This window comes from Nerophis lumbriciformis, linkage group LG17, assembly GCF_033978685.3.
Source record: "Nerophis lumbriciformis linkage group LG17, RoL_Nlum_v2.1, whole genome shotgun sequence".
Taxonomy (NCBI): domain Eukaryota; kingdom Metazoa; phylum Chordata; class Actinopteri; order Syngnathiformes; family Syngnathidae; genus Nerophis; species Nerophis lumbriciformis.
The window spans coordinates 1,896,073-1,915,000 of NC_084564.2; the positions used below are offsets into that span (position 1 = coordinate 1,896,073).

The window sequence follows — 18,928 nt, forward strand, 5'->3', positions numbered from 1 at the left end:
ACCAATGCAGATTTGATAGCAACAATGAAGATGTGCATAGACATGGATGGCCAAAGGACAGTCACAGCATGTGGGAAGACGGGTCTTAAACAAAAACCAAAGTCACAGCACAGTGGACGAATGTATGCCGACGCTGACACTGGTAGCAAAATCTCGTCTGGTGACCCTACGTAGAACCAGAACCTCTCAACCAGTGCTACCTTCAACACAACAGGACCTACACTTGAGCCACGTCCTGACAGATCTGCTCCAGTGTATTGTCAATGTGTATTAGCATACATTGTACAGTATAGTAAACAGGGATAGGAATCGAGAACCGGATCTTGTTTAGAACGGGTTCCTAGTGTATCAATTCCTTGGAATCCCTTGCCAATTTTTCTAACAATTCCCTGTCATGATCTGTGGTTTAGATCATGTTTTGTGTAGTTATGTTCTGTTAGTTTTGGGCTCCTTAGTTCCTGTGTGTGCACCTCCCTGACTTTGTTTTGGTTGCCATGGTTGCTAATTATGTTCACCTGTCTCTGTTTCGTGTTCGGCCGCTCACCTGCTAACCGAGCACTAATCAGAGGCATTATTTAAGCCTGCTTTTGCCAGTCAGTCGGCCTGGCATCATTGTTTGTTTCATGCAATGCTTCTGTTCTTTCTGCTCGTTCCATGCCTTGACAAGTAAGTTTTTGTTTGTTCCTGCTACTGTTAGTAAGTTTTTCTCATCCATAGTTTATGTTAAGTTTTAGTTTAGCTTCGAGTGCGATCAGGCACGTTATTCTGTCGGCTTGCTCTCTGTTTTGTACTCCTTTGATTTTGTTAAGAATAAATCATGTTTTTACCTGCACGCCATGTCCGGAGTAGTCCGTCATATAGATGATCTTTGATTAGTTTTTTTGCGCTCCTGGCTATTTTTTTTCAGAATGTTGTAACAATGACAAAATAAATAGACAAAAATCAAATGCCCAATGCAGTGGACGCCATACTTGCCAACCTTGAGACCTCCGATTTCGGGAGGTGGGGGGTGGGGTGGGGGGCGTGGTCGGGGTGGGGCGGGGGCGTGGTTGGGGGCGGGGAGAAATACTTGACTTTAAGTGAATTCTAGCTATATATATATATATATATATATATATCAGTGTCAGAGCTTGGTCCGCATGGCCGGCAGTAAGTCGAACACGTTTCCAGTGAGGGTTGAACTCCGCCAAGGCTGCCCTTTGTCACCCATTCTGTTCATAACCTTTATGGACAGAATTTCTAGGCGCAGTCAGGGCGTTGAGGGTATCTGGTTTGGTGGCTGCAGGATTAGGTCTCTGCTATTTGCAGATGATGTGGTCCTGATGGCTTCCTCCGGCCAAGATCTTCAGCTCTCACTGGATCGGTTCGCAGCCGAGTGTGAAGCGACTGGGATGGGAATCAGCACCTCCAAGTCCGAGTCCATGGTTCTCTCCCGGAAAAGGGTGGAGTGCCATCTCCGGGTTGGGGAGGAGATCTTGCCCCAAGTGGAGGAGTTCAAGTACCTCGGAGTCTTGTTCACGAGTGGGGGAAGAGTGGATCGTGAGATCGACAGGCGGATCGGTGCGGCGTCTTCAGTAATGCGGACACTGTATCGATCCGTTGTAGTGAAGAAGGAGCTGAGCCGGAAGGCAAAGCTCTCGATTTACCGGTCGACCTACGTTCCCATCCTCACCTATGGTCATGAGCTTTGGGTCATGACCGAAAGGACAAGATCACGGGTACAAGCGGCCGAAATGAGTTTCCTCCGCCGAGTGGCGGGGCTCTCCCTTAGAGATAGGGTGAGAAGCTCTGTCATCCGGGGGGAGCTCAAAGTAAAGCCGCTGCTCCTCCACATCGAGAGGAGCCAGATGAGGTGGTTCGGGCATCTGGTCAGGATGCCACCCGAACGCCTCCCTAGGAAGGTGTTTCGGGCACGTCCGACCGGTAGGAGGCCACGGGGAAGACCCAGGACACGCTGGGAAGACTATCTCTCCCGGCTGGCCTGGGAACGCCTCGGGATCCCCCGGGAGGAGCTGGACGAAGTGGCTGGGGATAGGGAAGTCTGGGCTTCCCTGCTTAAGCTGCTGCCCCCGCGACCCGACCTCGGATAAGCGGAAGAAGATGGATGGATGGATGGATATATATATATATATATATATATATATATATATATATATATATATAAATAAAAGAAATACTTGAATTTCAGTGTTCATTTATTTACACATATACAAACACATAACACTTATCTACTCATTGTTGAGTTAAGGGTTGAATTGTCCATCCTTGTTCTATTCTCTGTCACTATTTTTCCAACCATGCTGAACACCCTTTCGCAGGTACCCAGAAAGGTTTCGAGTACCACCAAAAAAACTGAATCTCTGAAGACAGTATAAAAATCTGTGTTAAAGGTGTACAAATACTGTTTGTATAATAAGCATGTTATTTTTTTTTACAAATGAGGGTTAAGAGTTCAGTACTAAAAAAAAAAAAGAAAAGAATGTGGCTTGAGTACAGTTTTTTAATTGAGCTGCTGCAATTTTTGGTTGGGTTGTTTATTTATTTTGAGTAACTTCTATACATTTCTAAAAGGTTGAGGAATGTAATAGTGATCTATGTTTGTCTGTTGCCATCTCCTGGTGAATGTTGGCTATAGCGTACTGGGGTTTCTTTTTGGTTGGCCAACGATTTACGTGGTGTTGCGCACCTGACGTCACTCAGGTCCGCATGGAGCTGGAGGGGGCGTGGCCTCCAGCTCCGCCTGAATCTCGGGAGATTTTCGGGAGAAAATTTGTCCCGGGAGGTTTTCGGGAGAGGCGCTGAATTTCGGGAGTCTCCCGGAAAATCCGGGAGGGTTGGCAAGTATGGTGGACGCTGGTTCTTAGCAATATACAAATTAGGAATAATAGTCCAGGGAGAAGTTAGGCCTCCCGATCCTTTTAGTATACAGTGTTAACAAGCCACACAACAGAACAGTAGGCGTCAATCTGTTCAATACAGAGTGACATTCTGGACTCCAGGGTCTCTACTTAGGTTTCTTGGAGAACCTTAGAGAGTAGCATCCCACAGAAAAGTAGTCACATTGAGACTGGTCGAAGGAAGAAGAAGACACATTTGTGTAGCCCTCTGTGTTGTCACACAGACTGTCATGGTTGTGCCCAACATACCAGGCTTCATAGGTATGTGGGGGTCGGGCTCGGTGCCGCAGGGGGGCACGGAGATCCAATGACTATGGCAGTGCAGCTGTCACTGCTGTGTAACGTCAACACACACACTAACCAAGTGACAGCTGTGCGTCACTCATTTTTAAAGGGATTCTGGAATGCCACAAAATGTGCTTTTTGGGTAATGCTTGGGCCAGGTCTTGTTACAAAATACTCTTATGGTCCTGGTAACACAAACTACTCTGTGTGGATGCTAACAGCGTGCCATTGTTCAGCCATGTCCACTCCTTCATGCAGTCTAAGCAACTTTCCACAAACTTTACTGCAAGCTGCTGAACCATCCTACCTTCTGCCCAGCTGCAGAGCTTCAATCTCAGCCTTTATCCTAAACTGCGGTCACTCCTTCTTCCTTGCTGGTATTCCTAAAATCTCCCCCCCCTCTCCGTCTATAACTTTCGTCCCAGCCCGTTACTCCCTTACTGAAGCCTCAGGCCCGGTCTGGGACCACGGCATCTCCAGGAGGGACGGGTCAAACATCCTGATTGGCCGTCGAGCAGGGAGATGCCCCCACATTAGGGCAGCAAAAGGCGGGGCTTTGTGACTGATAACGGAAGGGGGAGAAGGAGATAACAAGGTTTGGAATATAGTGGAGAGTCTGTGAGGGCGCTGAGAGGACTGACCGTCGTCAAGTCAACAGAGATGGACAACAAAACAAGTGAATTAGACTCATACACATTACGAGTTTGTTGTAAAAATGGAATTTTAGGAACGTGAAGAGAAAATGAGGTGTGTGGTGTGACGCTACCAGCAGGCGATGTTGTTTATAGATTATTTTTAAACCAAACAGCTAAAAATAGAACGAGCAGGATTTGAAGAAAGGGTGAAACTTCCTCTCACTATGCTGCACCAGCTGCTGTGTGTGTGTCTACCATTAAAGTGTGTGTGTGCATGTGTGAGTTTGCGTTCATCCTTCATGGTAAACAAAAAGCGTCTTCTCAACTGTGCACTCCAAACCACAAACAGAATCAGCACACAAACATTTAGAATTCAAGCTTTGTGAGGGTTGACTAACCCTAAAGACAACATTCCTAGAATTCCATCCATCCATCCATCTTCTTCCGCTTATCCGAGGTCCGGTCGCGGGGGCAGCAGCCTAAGCAGGGAAGCCCAGACTTCCCTCTCCCCAGCCACTTCGTCCAGCTCTTCCTGTGGGACTCCGAGGCGTTCCCAGGCCAGCCGGGAGACATAGTCTTCCCAACGTGTCCTGGGTCTTCCCCGCGGCCTCCTACTGGTCGGACGTGCCCTAAACACCTCCCTAGGGAGGCGTTCGGGTGGCATCCTGACCAGATGCCCGAACCACCTCATCTGGCTCCTCTCCATGTGGAGGAGCAGTGGCTTTACTTTGAGCTCCTCCCGGATGACAGAGCTTCTCACCCTATCTCTAAGGGAGAGACCCGCCACCCGGCGGAGGAAGCTCATTTCGGCCGCTTGTACCCGTGATCTTGTCCTTTCGGTCATAACCCAAAGCTCATGACCATAGGTGAGGATGGGAACGTAAATCGACCGGTAAATTCTTCACCACAACGGATCGATACAGCGTCCGCATTACTGAAGACGCCACACCGATCCGCCTGTCGATCTCACGATCCACTCTTCCCTCACTCGTGAACAAGACTCCGAGGTACTTGAACTCCTCCACTTGGGGCAAGATCTCCTCCCCAACCCGGAGATGGCACTCCACCCTTTTCCGGGCGAGAACCATGGACTCGGACTTGGAGGTGCTGATTCTCATCCCAGTCGCTTCACACTCGGCTGCGAACCGATCCAGTGAGAGCTGAAGATCCTGGCCAGATGAAGCCATCAGGACCACATCATCTGCATATTTCAGCAAGACAATGCCAAGCCACGTGTTATATCAACGTGGCTTCATAGTAAAAGAGTGCGGGTACTAGACTGTTGAACAACTTAAGCTGTACATCAAGCAAGAATGGGAAAGAATTCCACCTGAGAAGCTTCAAAAATGTGTCTCCTCAGTTCCCAAACGTTTACTGAGTGTTGTTAAAAGGAAAGGCCATGTAACACAGTGGTGGACATGCCCTTTCCCAACTACTTTGGCACGTGTTTCAGCCATGAAATTCTAAATTAATTAATGTTAATTAATGGTCCAACGTGTCGTCTTTCCCAGTACTTTGGTTACATGTTCTACTGAACTGACTCTTTTTAACCATACCCAACATGACATCTTTCCCAGTACTTTGGTTACATGTCCTACTGAACTGACTCTATTTAACCATACCCAACATGACGTCTTTCCCAGTACTTTGGTACATGTCCTACTGAACTGACTCTATTTAACCATACCCAACATGACTTCTTTCCCAGTACTTTGGTTACATGTCCTACTGAACTGACTCTATTTAACCATACCCAACATGACGTCTTTCCCAGTACTTTGGTTACATATCCTACTGAACTGACTCTATTTAACCATACCCAACATGACGTCTTTCCCAGTACTTTGGTACATGTCCTACTGAACTGACTCTATTTAACCATACCCAACATGACTTCTTTCCCAGTACTTTGGTTACATGTCCTACTGAACTGACTCTATTTAACCATACCCGACATGACGTCTTTCCCAGTACTTTGGTACATGTCCTACTGAACTGACTCTATTTAACCATACCCAACATGACGTCTTTCCCAGCACTTTGGTTACATGTCCTACTGAACTGACTTTATTCAACCATACCCAACATGACGTCTTTCCCAGTACTTTGGTACATGTCCTACTGAACTGACTCTATTTAACCATACCCAACACGACGTCTTTCCCAGTACTTTGGTTACATGTCCTACTGAACTGACTCTATTTAACCATACCCGACATGACGTCTTTCCCAGTACTTTGGTACATGTCCTACTGAACTGACTCTATTTAACCAAACCCAACATGACGTCTTTCCCAGTACTTTGGTACATGTCCTACTGAACTGACTCTATTCAACCATACCCAAGATGACGTCTTTCCCAGTACTTTGGTACATGTCCTACTGAACTGACTCTATTTAACCATACCCAACATGACTTCTTTCCCAGTACTTTGGTACATGTCCTACTGAACTGACTCTATTTAACCATACCCAACATGACGTCTTTCCCAGTACTTTGGTTACATGTCCTATTGAACTGACTGTATTCAACCATACCTGACATGACGTCTTTCCCAGTACTTTGGTACATGTCCTACTGAACTGACTCTATTTAACCATACCCAACATGACTTCTTTCCCAGTACTTTGGTACATGTCCTACTGAACTGACTCTATTTAACCATACCCAACATGACGTCTTTCCCAGTACTTTGGTTACATGTCCTACTGAACTGACTCTATTTAACCATACCCAACATGACGTCTTTCCCAATACTTTGGTACATATCCTACTGAACTGACTCTATTTAACCATACCCAACATGACTTATTTCTCAGTACTTTGGTTACATGTCCTACTGAACTGACTCTATTTAACCATACCCAACATGACTTCTTTCCCAGTACTTTGGTACATGTCCTACTGAACTGACTCTATTTAACCATACCCAACATGACGTCTTTCCCAGTACTTTGGTTACATGTCCTATTGAACTGACTGTATTCAACCATACCTGACATGACGTCTTTCTCAGTACTTTGGTACATGTCCTACTGAACTGACTCTATTTAACCATACCCAACATGACTTCTTTCCCAGTACTTTGGTACATGTCCTACTGAACTGACTCTATTTAACCATACCCAACATGACGTCTTTCCCAGTACTTTGGTTACATGTCCTACTGAACTGACTCTATTTAACCATACCCAACATGACGTCTTTCCCAATACTTTGGTACATATCCTACTGAACTGACTCTATTTAACCATACCCAACATGACTTATTTCTCAGTACTTTGGTTACATGTCCTACTGAACTGACTCTATTTAACCATACCCAACATGACTTATTTCTCAGTACTTTGGTACATGTCCTACTGAACTGACTCTATTTAACCATACCCAACATGACGTCTTTCCCAGTACTTTGGTTACATGTCCTACTGAACTGACTCTATTTAACCATACCCAACATGACGTCTTTCCCAATACTTTGGTACATATCCTACTGAACTGACTCTATTTAACCATACCCAACATGACTTATTTCTCAGTACTTTGGTTACATGTCCTACTGAACTGACTCTATTTAACCATACCCAACATGACGTCTTTCCCAGTACTTTGGTTACATGTCCTACTGAACTGACTCTATTTAACCATACCCAACATGACTTCTTTCCCAGTACTTTGGTTACATGTCCTACTGAACTGACTCTATTTAACCATACCCGACATGACGTCTTTCCCAGTACTTTGGTACATGTCCTACTGAACTGACTCTATTTAACCAAACCCAACATGACGTCTTTCCCAGTACTTTGGTACATGTCCTACTGAACTGACTCTATTCAACCATACCCAAGATGACGTCTTTCCCAGTACTTTGGTACATGTCCTACTGAACTGACTCTATTTAACCATACCCAACAGTCTTTCCCAGTACTTTGGTTACATGTCCTACTGAACTGACTCTATTTAACCATACCCAACATGACGTCTTTCCCAGTACTTTGGTTACATGTCCTAATGAACTGATTCTAGTCAACGGTCCAACACGACGTCTTTCCCAGTAATTTGGTACATGTCCTAATGAACCGATCCTGACCTGCATCAGAGGAAGGTGTCCAGGTGACTCTGAATATTCCACGGAGACACTCACACATGGTCCGCAGGAGGACGCCGCTGGGGCGCACCAACACAGCTGCCTGCACTCGAGCCTCGGGGTGGGCGGACGCGATCCCGAAGGTGGGCTTGATGCGACGCTCTCAGTGTGGCTCACACCGACTGAAAGACCAAGCTCAGAGGACGGATGGAGGGGAGCAGAAAGATGGGAGAAGGGCAGAGAGGGTAAAAAAAATCTGAACAGTGAACTTTGCATTCTCACATCATCAGTGTGTGTGTGTGTGTGTGGAGTGGGTGGGGGGTGTCAGGACAGAATGGACGTGCATTAGCTGTGGAGGACAGTCAGCAGTTTGCCGCGTGTCTCTGCAAAACTCCATTGTTGTTGGCGCTGGAGGCTTTAGTCGGCCTTGTTGGTGGGCTTAGAGGGGCTGGATGTTGGACCCCAACACTGGACAACGAAGCCTAATTATTGCGGCATCAGAACATCTTTTTAATGACCACATTGTCTTCTTGTCATTGCCCAAAACCTGTCCACAAAAAGTACTGAACCTGAAACTGTCGAATGCCTTCTCCAAGTCCACAAAACACATGTAGACTGGTTGGGCAAACTCCCATGCACCCTCAAGGACCCTGCCGAGAGTATAGAGCTGGTCCACAGTTCCACGACCAGGACGAAAACCACACTGTTCCTCCTGAATCCGAGGTTCGACTATCCGGCGTAGCCTCCTCTCCAGTACACCTGAATAGACCTTACCGGGAAGGCTGAGGAGTGTGATCCCACGATAGTTAGAGCACACCCTCCGGTTCCCCTTCTTAAAGAGAGGAACCACCACCCCGGTCTGCCAATCCAGAGGTACCGCCCCCGATGTCCACGCGATGCTGCAGAGTCTTGTCAACCAAGACAGCCCCACAGCATCCAGAGCCTTAAGGAACTCCGGGCGGATCTCATCTACCCCTGGGGCCTTGCCACCGAGGAGCTTTTTAACTACCTCAGCTACCTCAGCCCCAGAAATAGGAGAGCCCACCACAGACTCCCCAGGCACTGCTTCTTCATAGGAAGACGTGTTGGTGGGATTGAGGAGGTCTTCGAAGTATTCCCTCCACCGATCCACAACATCCGCAGTCGAGGTCAGCAGAACACCATCCCCGCCATACACGGTGTTGATAGTGCACTGCTTCCCCTTCCCGAGGCGGCGGATGGTGGTCCAGAATTGCTTCGAAGCCGTCCGGAAGTCGTTTTCCATGGCTTCCCCGAACTCCTCCCATGTCCGAGTTTTTGCCTCTGCGACCGCTGAAGCCGCACACCGCTTGGCCTGTCGGTACCTGTCCGCTGTCTGATTGTGGCGGTCCGCTCCCTGTATGCTCGGTGCCAGAGCTTGGTCCGCATTGCCGGCAGTAAGTCGGACACTTTTCCAGTGAGGGTTGGACTCCGCCAAGGCTGCACTTTGTCACCGATTATGTTCATAACTTTTATGGACAAAATTTCTAGGCGCAGTCAAGGCGTTGAGGGGATCCGGTTTGGTGGCTGCAGGATTAGGTCTCTGCTTTTTGCAGATGATGTGGTCCTGATGGCTTCATCTGGCCAGGATCTTCAGCTCTCACTGGATCGGTTCGCAGCTGAGTGTGAAGCGACTGGGATGAGAATCAGCACCTCCAAGTCCGAGTCCATGGTTCTCGCCCGGAAAAGGGTGGAGTGCCATCTCCGCGTTGGGGAGGAGATTTTGCCCCAAGTGGAGAAGTTCAAGTACCTCGGAGTCTTGTTCACGAGTGAGGGAAGAGTGGATCGTGAGATCGACAGGCGGATCGGTGCGGCGTCTTCAGTAATGCGGACGCTGTATCGACCCGTTGTGGTGAAGAAGGAGCTGAGCCGGAAGGCAAAGCTCTCAATTTACCGGTCGATCTACGTTCCCATCCTCACCTATGGTCATGAGCTTTGGGTTATGACCAAAAGGACAAGATCACGGGTACAAGCGGCCGAAATGAGTTTCCTCCGCCGGGTGGCGGGGCTCTCCCTTAGAGATAGGGTGAGAAGCTCTGTCATCCGGGGGGAGCTCAAAGTAAAGCCGCTGCTCCTCCACATCGAGAAGAGCCAGATGAGGTGGTTCGGGCATCTGGTCAGGATGCCAGCCGAACGCCTCCCTAGGGAGGTGTTTAGGGCACGTCCGACCGGTAGGAGGCCGCGGGGAAGACCCAGGACACGTTGGGAAGACTATGTCTCCCGGCTGGCCTGGGAACGCCTCGGGGTTCCACAGGAAGAGCTGGACGAAGTGGCTGGGGAGAGGGAAGTCTGGGCTTCCCTGCTTAGGTTGCTGCCCCCGCGACCCGACCTCGGATAAGCAGAAGAAGATGGATGGATGGATGGATGGATGGAGGACCAATACTGTTTCTCATGTGGGCTCTGTACCGAGGATGTCGTTGTGGCTTGTGCAGCCCTTTGAGACACTTGTGATTTAGGGCTATATAAATAAACATTGATTGATTGATGTACGTCAATGATATTACCATGGTTTCCAAACTGCTTGAATATATTTTATATTCGGACAACACAACCTTATTTTATTCACAACAAAATATTACAGACGTGTTAGAGGTGGTTGAAAATTAATTCATCAAAATTAAAAGATGGTTTGATATTAATAGACTATCCTTGAATACTAGTAAAACGACATTTCGTGATTTTTCTGCAGTAGTAAGAAAAGTGTGGCTGCTTCATATGTCGAAGGAGTTGAGACTCAAAGAACACAAGAGATCACGTTTTTGGGTGTTATTATTGATGAACATTTGTCATAACAATCACATACAGTATACATTATACACAAACTAAAGTATCTAAAACTATTGCTATTTCACACAAAGTGAAGCAGTGTATATTTTGTATAACTCACTGGTTGTTCCATATCTAACAAACTGTATCGAAGTGTGGGTTAGTGCCTGTAAAACATACTTAAATTCAATCTTCCTTCTGCAGAAAAGAGCCGTAAGAATCATTACTGAAAATGCATACAGGGAACCCACAAACCCAAAATTCAAACTGTTTCATGAACCGGCAGAGTATAATATCCTAAAATACCATGTACAAAGCACATGCAACAATTCTACCAAACAACATTCAAAACAAAAAAAGAGAAAGTAATTATAATGTGAAAGGAACTGAGATCTTTAATAAATCTAGTTTTAGAACAGTGGCAATGGAAATAAGTATTTCAATCAGAGGAGTTATTTTATGGAACACATTTGACAGTGGAATAAAACAATGTACCGTATTTTTCGGACTATAAGTGTCACACCGCGGTGAGGGAAGTCTTGTCTTGGTTTTTTTCTGTCTTGTGATTTACATGTTTTATTTTGAAAAGCAACTCCTCTTGTTTCAGACCACGGGTCCTTCTTCTTGTGTCACCAGCCTGACGCCATTCCTGACCCTTGATTGTTTCCACCTGTTTCCCATTACCCTCATGTTCTTTATAAGCCCATGCCTCCCCTTGTTCTGTGCCAGATTGTCTCGAGCTTTCGTGCCTGTCTTGCGTTTCATGTTCATGTTCATGTCCATGCCTTGTCCCACGTCTACGTCCTTGCTTCCAGAATATCCCACGCTGTAATCTTGAATTAACTTTTTTCCTCCCTCAGAGCGACTTTTGTTATTCTACCTTTTTCTACCGCAGTGGTGAGTTATAATTTTTCCTTAAAGATTTTTTCCTCAAAGTTTTTTGAGTGATTTTTTGTTTACATTGATTAGAGTACCGGTAGTTAAGTTTTATAGTCTTTATAGCGTTTTTTGTTAAAGTTTTTTGATAACAGATACGGTGCTAATTATATTGTCCTTATTTTTGTATTTCCTCCTTTTTGGAGTGATTTTCGGTTTTTCCCTTTTGGAACATTTTGTCGATTAGCTATTTTTTGTATTTCATAGTATTTAAATTTACTCGGCTCTGGAGGCTTACAGAGTTTTTCAAAATAAAAGCTTTATTTGGAATCACCTCTCTGCATCTGAGTCCCTTCCTTCGTCCAAGCCTGACAATAAGTCGCATTTTTTTTTCCATAGTGCGACTTATATGTTTTTGTCTTTTTTTATTATGCATTTTCGGCAGGTGCGACTTATACTCCGGTGCGACTTATACTCCGAAAAATACGGTAAATATATTTCTGTATTCAAAAAATGCAAAAATCATGATGAAAAGATAAGACTGAGTAGAATAATTTCTTCATTATTGGTTTAATTGTTGTAAAATGATAATACGGCTTTGTAGTCATACCTGGTAAGGTCTATTCAGGTGTACTGGAGAGGAGGCTACGCCGGATAGTGGAACTTCAGATTCAGGAAGAACAGTGTGGTTTTCGTCCTGGTCGTGGAACTGTGGACCAGCTCTATGTTCTCGGCAGGGTCTTTGAGGGTGCATGGGAGTTTGCCTAACCAGTCTACATGTGCTTTGTGGACATGGAGAAGGCATTGGACCGTGTCCCTCGGGAAGTCCTGTGGGGAGTGCTCAGAGAGTATGGGGTATCGGACTGTCTGATTGTGGCAGTCCGCTCCCTGTACGATCAGTGTCAGAGCTTGGTCCGTATTGCCGGCAGTAAGACTGCCCTTTGTCACCCATTCTGTTCATAACTTTTATGGACAGAATTTCTAGGCAGTCAGGGCGTTGAGGGTATCCGGTTTGGTTGCTGCAGGATTAGGTCTCTGTCTTTTTGCAGATGATGTGGTCCTGATGGCTTCATCTGGCCAGGATCTTCAGCTCTCACTCGGTTCGCAGCAGTGTCAAGCGACTGTGATGAGAATCAGCACCTCCAAGTCCGAGTCCATGGTTCTCGCCCGGAAAAGGGTGGAGTGCCATCTCCGGGTTGGGAAGGAGATCTTGCCCCATGTGGGGCAAGATCACTAGTGAGGGAAGAGTGGATTGTGAGATCGACAGGCGGATCGGATCTTCAGTAATGCGGACGGTGTATCGATCCGTTGTAGTGAAGAAGGAGCTGAGCCGGAAGGCAAAGCTCTCAATTTACCGGTCGATCTATGTTACCATCCTCACCTATGGTCATTGGGTTATGACCGAAAGGACAAGCTCACGAGTATAAGCGGCCGAAATGAGTTTCCTCCGCCGGGTGACATCAAGAGGAGTCAGATGAGGTGGTTCGGGCATCTGGTCAGGATGCCACCCGAACGCCTCCCTAGGGAAGTGTTTAGGGCGCGTCTGACTGGTTGGGGGCCACAGGTTAGACCCAGGACACATTGGGAAGACTATGTCTCCCGGCTGGCCTGGGAACACCTCGGGATCCCCCGGCAGGAGCTGGACGAACATGCTGGGAAGAGGGAAGTCTGGGCTTCTCTGCATAAGGTTGATGATGGATGGATGGATGGATGAATGGGCTTTGTAGTCACCAACATTGAAAGTTAATTGTTGTATGAGTGAAAATATGGGGCAGATATTGTATGTTTTTAGCTTCTTTCAGCTCTTTTTCATTCATATTTGACTTTAATGTTATGTTGATTGATTGAGTTTTATTTCAATCCTTTGTTTGTTTAATGAATGAAATAAATAAATGAACTGAACTTCTTCCAGAGATAACTGAAGCCAAATTTACACCAAGCGGTACACCAAATCTTCAGTTTTGTGTAGTGATATGATGCGTTCGTTACGTCTCGTCTCGACTACTGTAACGTATTATTTTCAGGTCTCCCTATGTCTAGCATTAAAAGACTACAATTGGTACAAAATGCGGCTGCTAGACTTTTGACAAGAACAAGAAAGTTTGATCATATTACGCCTATACTGTATATACCTTTATATACATATATATATACCTATACTGGCTCACCTGTACTGGCTTCCTGTGCACTTAAGATGCGACTTTAAGGTTTTACTACTTACGTATAAAATACTACACGGTCTAGCTCTGTCCTATCTTGTCGATTGCATTGTACCATATGTCCCGGCAAGAAATCTGCCTTCAAAGAACTCCGGCTTATTAGTGATTCCCAGAGCCCAAAAAAAGTCTGCGGGCTATAGAGCGTTTTCTATTGGGGCTCCAGTACTATGGAATGCCCTCCCGGTAACAATTAGAGATGCTACCTCAGTAGAAGCATTTAAGTCCCATCTTAAAACTCATTTGTATACTCTAGCCTTTAAATAGACCCCCCTGTTAGACCAGTTGATCTGCCGTTTCTTTTCTTTTCTCCTCTGCTCCCCTGTTCCTTGTGGAGGGGGGGGCACAGGTCCGGTGGCCATGGATGAAGTGCTGGCTGTCCAGAGTCGGGACCCGGGGTGGACCGCTCGCCTGTGCATCGGCTGGGAACATCTCTGCGCTGCTGACCCGTCTCCGCTCGGGATGGTTTCCTGCTGGCCCCACTATGGACTGGACTCTTACTATTATGTTAGACCCAATATGGACTGGACTCTCACTATTATGTTAGATCCACTATGGACTGCACTCTCGCTATTATGTTAGATCCACTATGGACTGGACTCTCGCTATTATGTTAGATCCACTATGGACTGGACTCTCACTATTATGTTAGATCCACTATGGACTGGACTCTTACTATTATGTTAGATCCACTATGGACTGGACTTTCACTATTATGTTGGATCCACTATGGACTGGACTCTTACTATTATGTTGGATCCACTATGGACTGGACTCTCACTATTATGTTAGACCCACTATGGACTGGACTCTCACTATTATGTTAGATCCACTATGGACTGCACTCTCGCTATTATGTTAGATCCACTATGGACTGGACTCTCACTATTATGTTAGATCCACTATGGACTGGACTCTTACTATTATGTTAGATCCACTATGGACTGGACTCTTACTATTATGTTAGATCCACTATGGACTGGACTCTTACTATTATGTTAGATCCACTATGGACTGGACTTTCACTATTATGTTAGATCCACTATGGACTGGACTCTTACTATTATGTTAGATCCACTATGGACTGGACTCTCACTATTATGTTAGATCCACTATGGACTGGACTCTTACTATTATGTTGGATCCACTATGGACTGGACTCTTACTATTATGTTAGATCCACTATGGACTGGACTCTTACTATTATGTTGGATCCACTATGGACTGGACTCTTACTATTATGTTAGATCCACTATGGACTGGACTCTCACTATTATGTTAGATCCACTATGGACTGGACTCTCACTATTATGTTAGATCCACTATGGACTGCACTCTCGCTATTATGTTAGATCCACTATGGACTGGACTCTCGCTATTATGTTAGATCCACTATGGACTGGACTCTCGCTATTATGTTAGATCCACTATGGACTGGACTCTCACTATTATGTTAGATCCACTATGGACTGGACTCTCACTATTATGTTAGATCCACTATGGACTGGACTCTTACTATTATGTTGGATCCACTATGGACTGGACTCTCACTATGCTAGATCCACTATGGACTGGACTCTCACTATTATGTTAGATCCACTATGGACTGGACTCTTACTATTATGTTAGACCCACTATGGACTGGACTCTCACTATTATGTTAGATCCACTATGGACTGCACTCTCGCTATTATGTTAGATCCACTATGGACTGGACTCTCGCTATTATGTTAGATCCACTATGGACTGGACTCTTACTATTATGTTAGATCCACTATGGACTGGACTCTCACTATTATGTTAGATCCACTATGGACTGGACTCTCACTATTATGTTAGATTCACTATGGACTGGACTCTCACTATTATGTTAGATCCACTATGGACTGGACTCTTACTATTATGTTAGATCCACTATGGACTGGACTCTCACTATTATGTTAGATCCACTATGGACTGGACTCTCACTATTATGTTAGATCCACTATGGACTGGACTCTCACTATTATGTTAGATCCACTATGGACTGGACTCTCACTATTATGTTAGATCCACTATGGACTGGACTCTCACTATTATGTTAGATCCACTATGGACTGGACTCTATTATGTTGGATCCACTATGGACTGGACTCTTACTATTATGTTAGATCCACTATGGACTGGACTTTCACTATTATGTTAGATCCACTATGGACTGGACTCTCACTATTATGTTAGAGCCACTATGGACTGGACTCTCACTATTATGTTGGATCCACTATGGACTGGACTCTCACTATTATGTTAGATCCACTATGGACTGGACTCTCACTATTATGTTAGATCCACTATGGACTGGACTCTTACTATTATGTTGGATCCACTATGGACTGGACTCTCACTATTATGTTAGACCCACTATGGACTGGACTCTCACTATTATGTTTGATCCACTATGGACTGGACTCTTACTATTATGTTGGATCCACTATGGACTGGACTCTCACTATTATGTTGGATCCACTATGGACTGGACTCTTACTATTATGTTAGATCCACTATGGACTGGACTCTTACTATTATGTTGGATCCACTATGGACTGGACTCTCACAATATTATGTCAGACCCACTCGACATCCATTGCTTTCGGTCTCCCCTAGAGGGGGGGGGGTTACCCACATATGCGGTCCTCTCCAAGGTTTCTCATGTCATTCACATCGACGTCCCACTGGGGTGAGTTTTTCCTTGCCCTTATGTGGGCTTTGTACCGAGGATGTCGTTGTGGCTTGTGCAGCCCTTTGAGACACTTGTGATTTAGGGGCTATATAAATAAACATTGATTGATTGATACTTGATGGTGCTACTTTCAATAACAGAGATGCAACAAAATATGCGCTAACGTTAGCATGTAGCAGAGGAACACCAATAATGCTGTGCTAGCTAGCACTAACAACGAATTAGCATGAAGTCAAAAAAGGTCACTTGTGGGTATATATCTGAAAAAATATACAAATAATTAAAAAATAGCTTTAAAAACCTATTTCCCGTCTGATTGGACAACTTATGAAACTGGTTATAATTGTCTTTGTAGCAGGAATGTTCTCTGGGTCATGCTTTAGCATGATTAGCCTTTTAGTGGGAGTGATGTGTACTTAAATATTCTTTTTTTAAATGTAGTTTATGTTTGAAGGCTTTAGTTCAGTGGCCAGCAGACAGAAATAGACTCACCGTGGGTTGGGCTCTACTGCATTCCTTACTACATAATTACACTGGAGGGGGGGACATGTTGTCCAATTTATATACAACTTTCATTTTCTAACAGCAATAGCAGAATCTAACCTGAGTTGTATTTCAAAGCCTAATAATGTATGTTATATCAATATTAGCGACATACTCTAATGCGAGCCAATACAATAGGTGTATTAAAATATAAAAAAATGTACCTTTTGTAATAATTGTAGTTTTCTGCTTTTAGTTTCTTACCTTGACGTCATGTTATTGTTGCATATGGCCACCCTTTAGCCACGCCCATTTCCTTGTGTTTCAGCCAATCGGGTTCTTGCATCTCTCGAACACCTTCACTTCTTTAAATTAATTAGTGGATTTTTTAAGCAACAGGAGCGCCCCCTGGTGGTAACTTATAAAAGTACAAGTTAAAGTACCAATGATAGTCACACTCACACACACACACACACACACACACACACACACACACTAGAGCCCGGGGGCTCGTAACAGGGGTCACTCCGCGCGCTCCGCCCGCGCAGCTTACCTGCCCGCCACCCCTGTTGCCGGGGGCGCGTAACAGGGGTCACTCCGCGCGCAGTGCGCTCACGAAAGGGGTGGGGCTCACCCTGGTTGATATAGACAGCAGCAGGACGGTGGCCATGGAAGTCGGAACCCGCTAAGGAGTGTGTAACAACCCACCTGCCGAATCAACTAGCCCTGAAAATGGATGGCGCTGGAGCGTCGGGCCCATACCCGGCCGTCGCCGGCAGCGAGACGCGCTTGGAGGTGCGCTCAGCGCGGCTCCCATATGATTGCGCACTGGTGTGCGTCTGGGCCGTGACAGCGTGGCACGCGAATGTCTGTGCTGCATTGGATCAGTCTCCTTTCTTTAACAGGCAAAAGCTTTATAACTGTTACGGCTCAGGCTCCTGCCAACGCCGCTCATCCGTCTGTGCGCACCTCGGGACACGCCCACGGGTGCGTCCCCGCCCTGCAGCAGCCACCAGCTGCAATCACTCACCGGCAATCTACACTCCTGGGTCTGATGAGGGCAAGCTCAATAAAGGACCAGTGGACCCAAGGATCGGGGGGGAACTTAGTTTTCTCATGGTGTACCGTAAGCAACAAGCTTTATGCTCGATTCATGTTTCCTCTCCGTGCCTTGATTTGTCCCTTGTCTTCTCCCGTGTTCCCGCAGTACCCTCCGTCGCCTGTAAAGTGAGCTGTGCGTCTCACTTTCGCCTGGATCTCCCTCTGGACTCTGACTGCCTCCTTCGTTCCTAGACCTTTCTCTCGCCCCTGGATTCTGACGCCTCACTCTCGCCCCGGATCATCTGCCTGCCTCTTGGACCCCTTTTGCCTTGCCCTCTTTGGACTTGTCTGCTCCCTCATCCAACAGAACGGTAATACACAACAGCTAACTACACACATAGTCTAACACCACTCACTCTAGGGTTTTGTCACACACTCCATTTCTATAGTTTAGTTGTATTGTTTATTATTATATATATTTATTATATATAATAAATAATTGTATATACTGCCCCCTGGTGTCTGAGCCGTCACCTCCCCTTTAGTCCATACATAACAATAACCTCACTAATGCCTTGCATCGTCTATATTAGATATATAACAACGGGCGGGTGCGGGCGGATGGCGGTTCTGATCAAATGTTACATCGGGTGGATGGCGGATGGTTGACGACTTTCTGATGCGGTTGCGGATGAAATAATTGCCTATCCGCGCATCTCTAACACACACACATTATTCTCTGCATTTGACCCATCACCCTTGATCACCCCCTGGGAGGTGAGGGGAGCAGTGAGCAGCAGCGGTGGCCGCGCCCGGGGATCATTTTTGGTGATTTAACCCCCAATTCCAACCCTTGATGCTGAGTGCCAAGCAGTATCCTTTGTCGAATGTGATATTCGTG

At 45.9% G+C, this 18,928-nt stretch overlaps 1 protein-coding gene across 3 annotated transcripts in view; it reads right to left on the reverse strand.

Moving 5' to 3' along the window:
• prx (periaxin) overlaps positions 1 to 8,479 on the reverse strand; it is a 69,696-nt gene extending 61,217 nt beyond the window's left edge. Inside the window, exon 1 of one of the 3 annotated variants that reach the window (XM_061972193.1) lies at positions 7,966 to 8,479. In XM_061972193.1, coding sequence (XP_061828177.1) covers positions 7,966 to 7,969 — 4 coding nt within the window. In that variant the 5' untranslated portion in view covers positions 7,970 to 8,479. Of the gene's footprint in view, positions 1 to 3,489; positions 3,871 to 7,911 lie in introns of those variants that run through there. The other 2 variants (XM_061972192.1, XM_061972194.1) reach the window with 2 other exon arrangements.
• Positions 8,480 to 18,928: the final 10,449 nt, after the last annotated feature.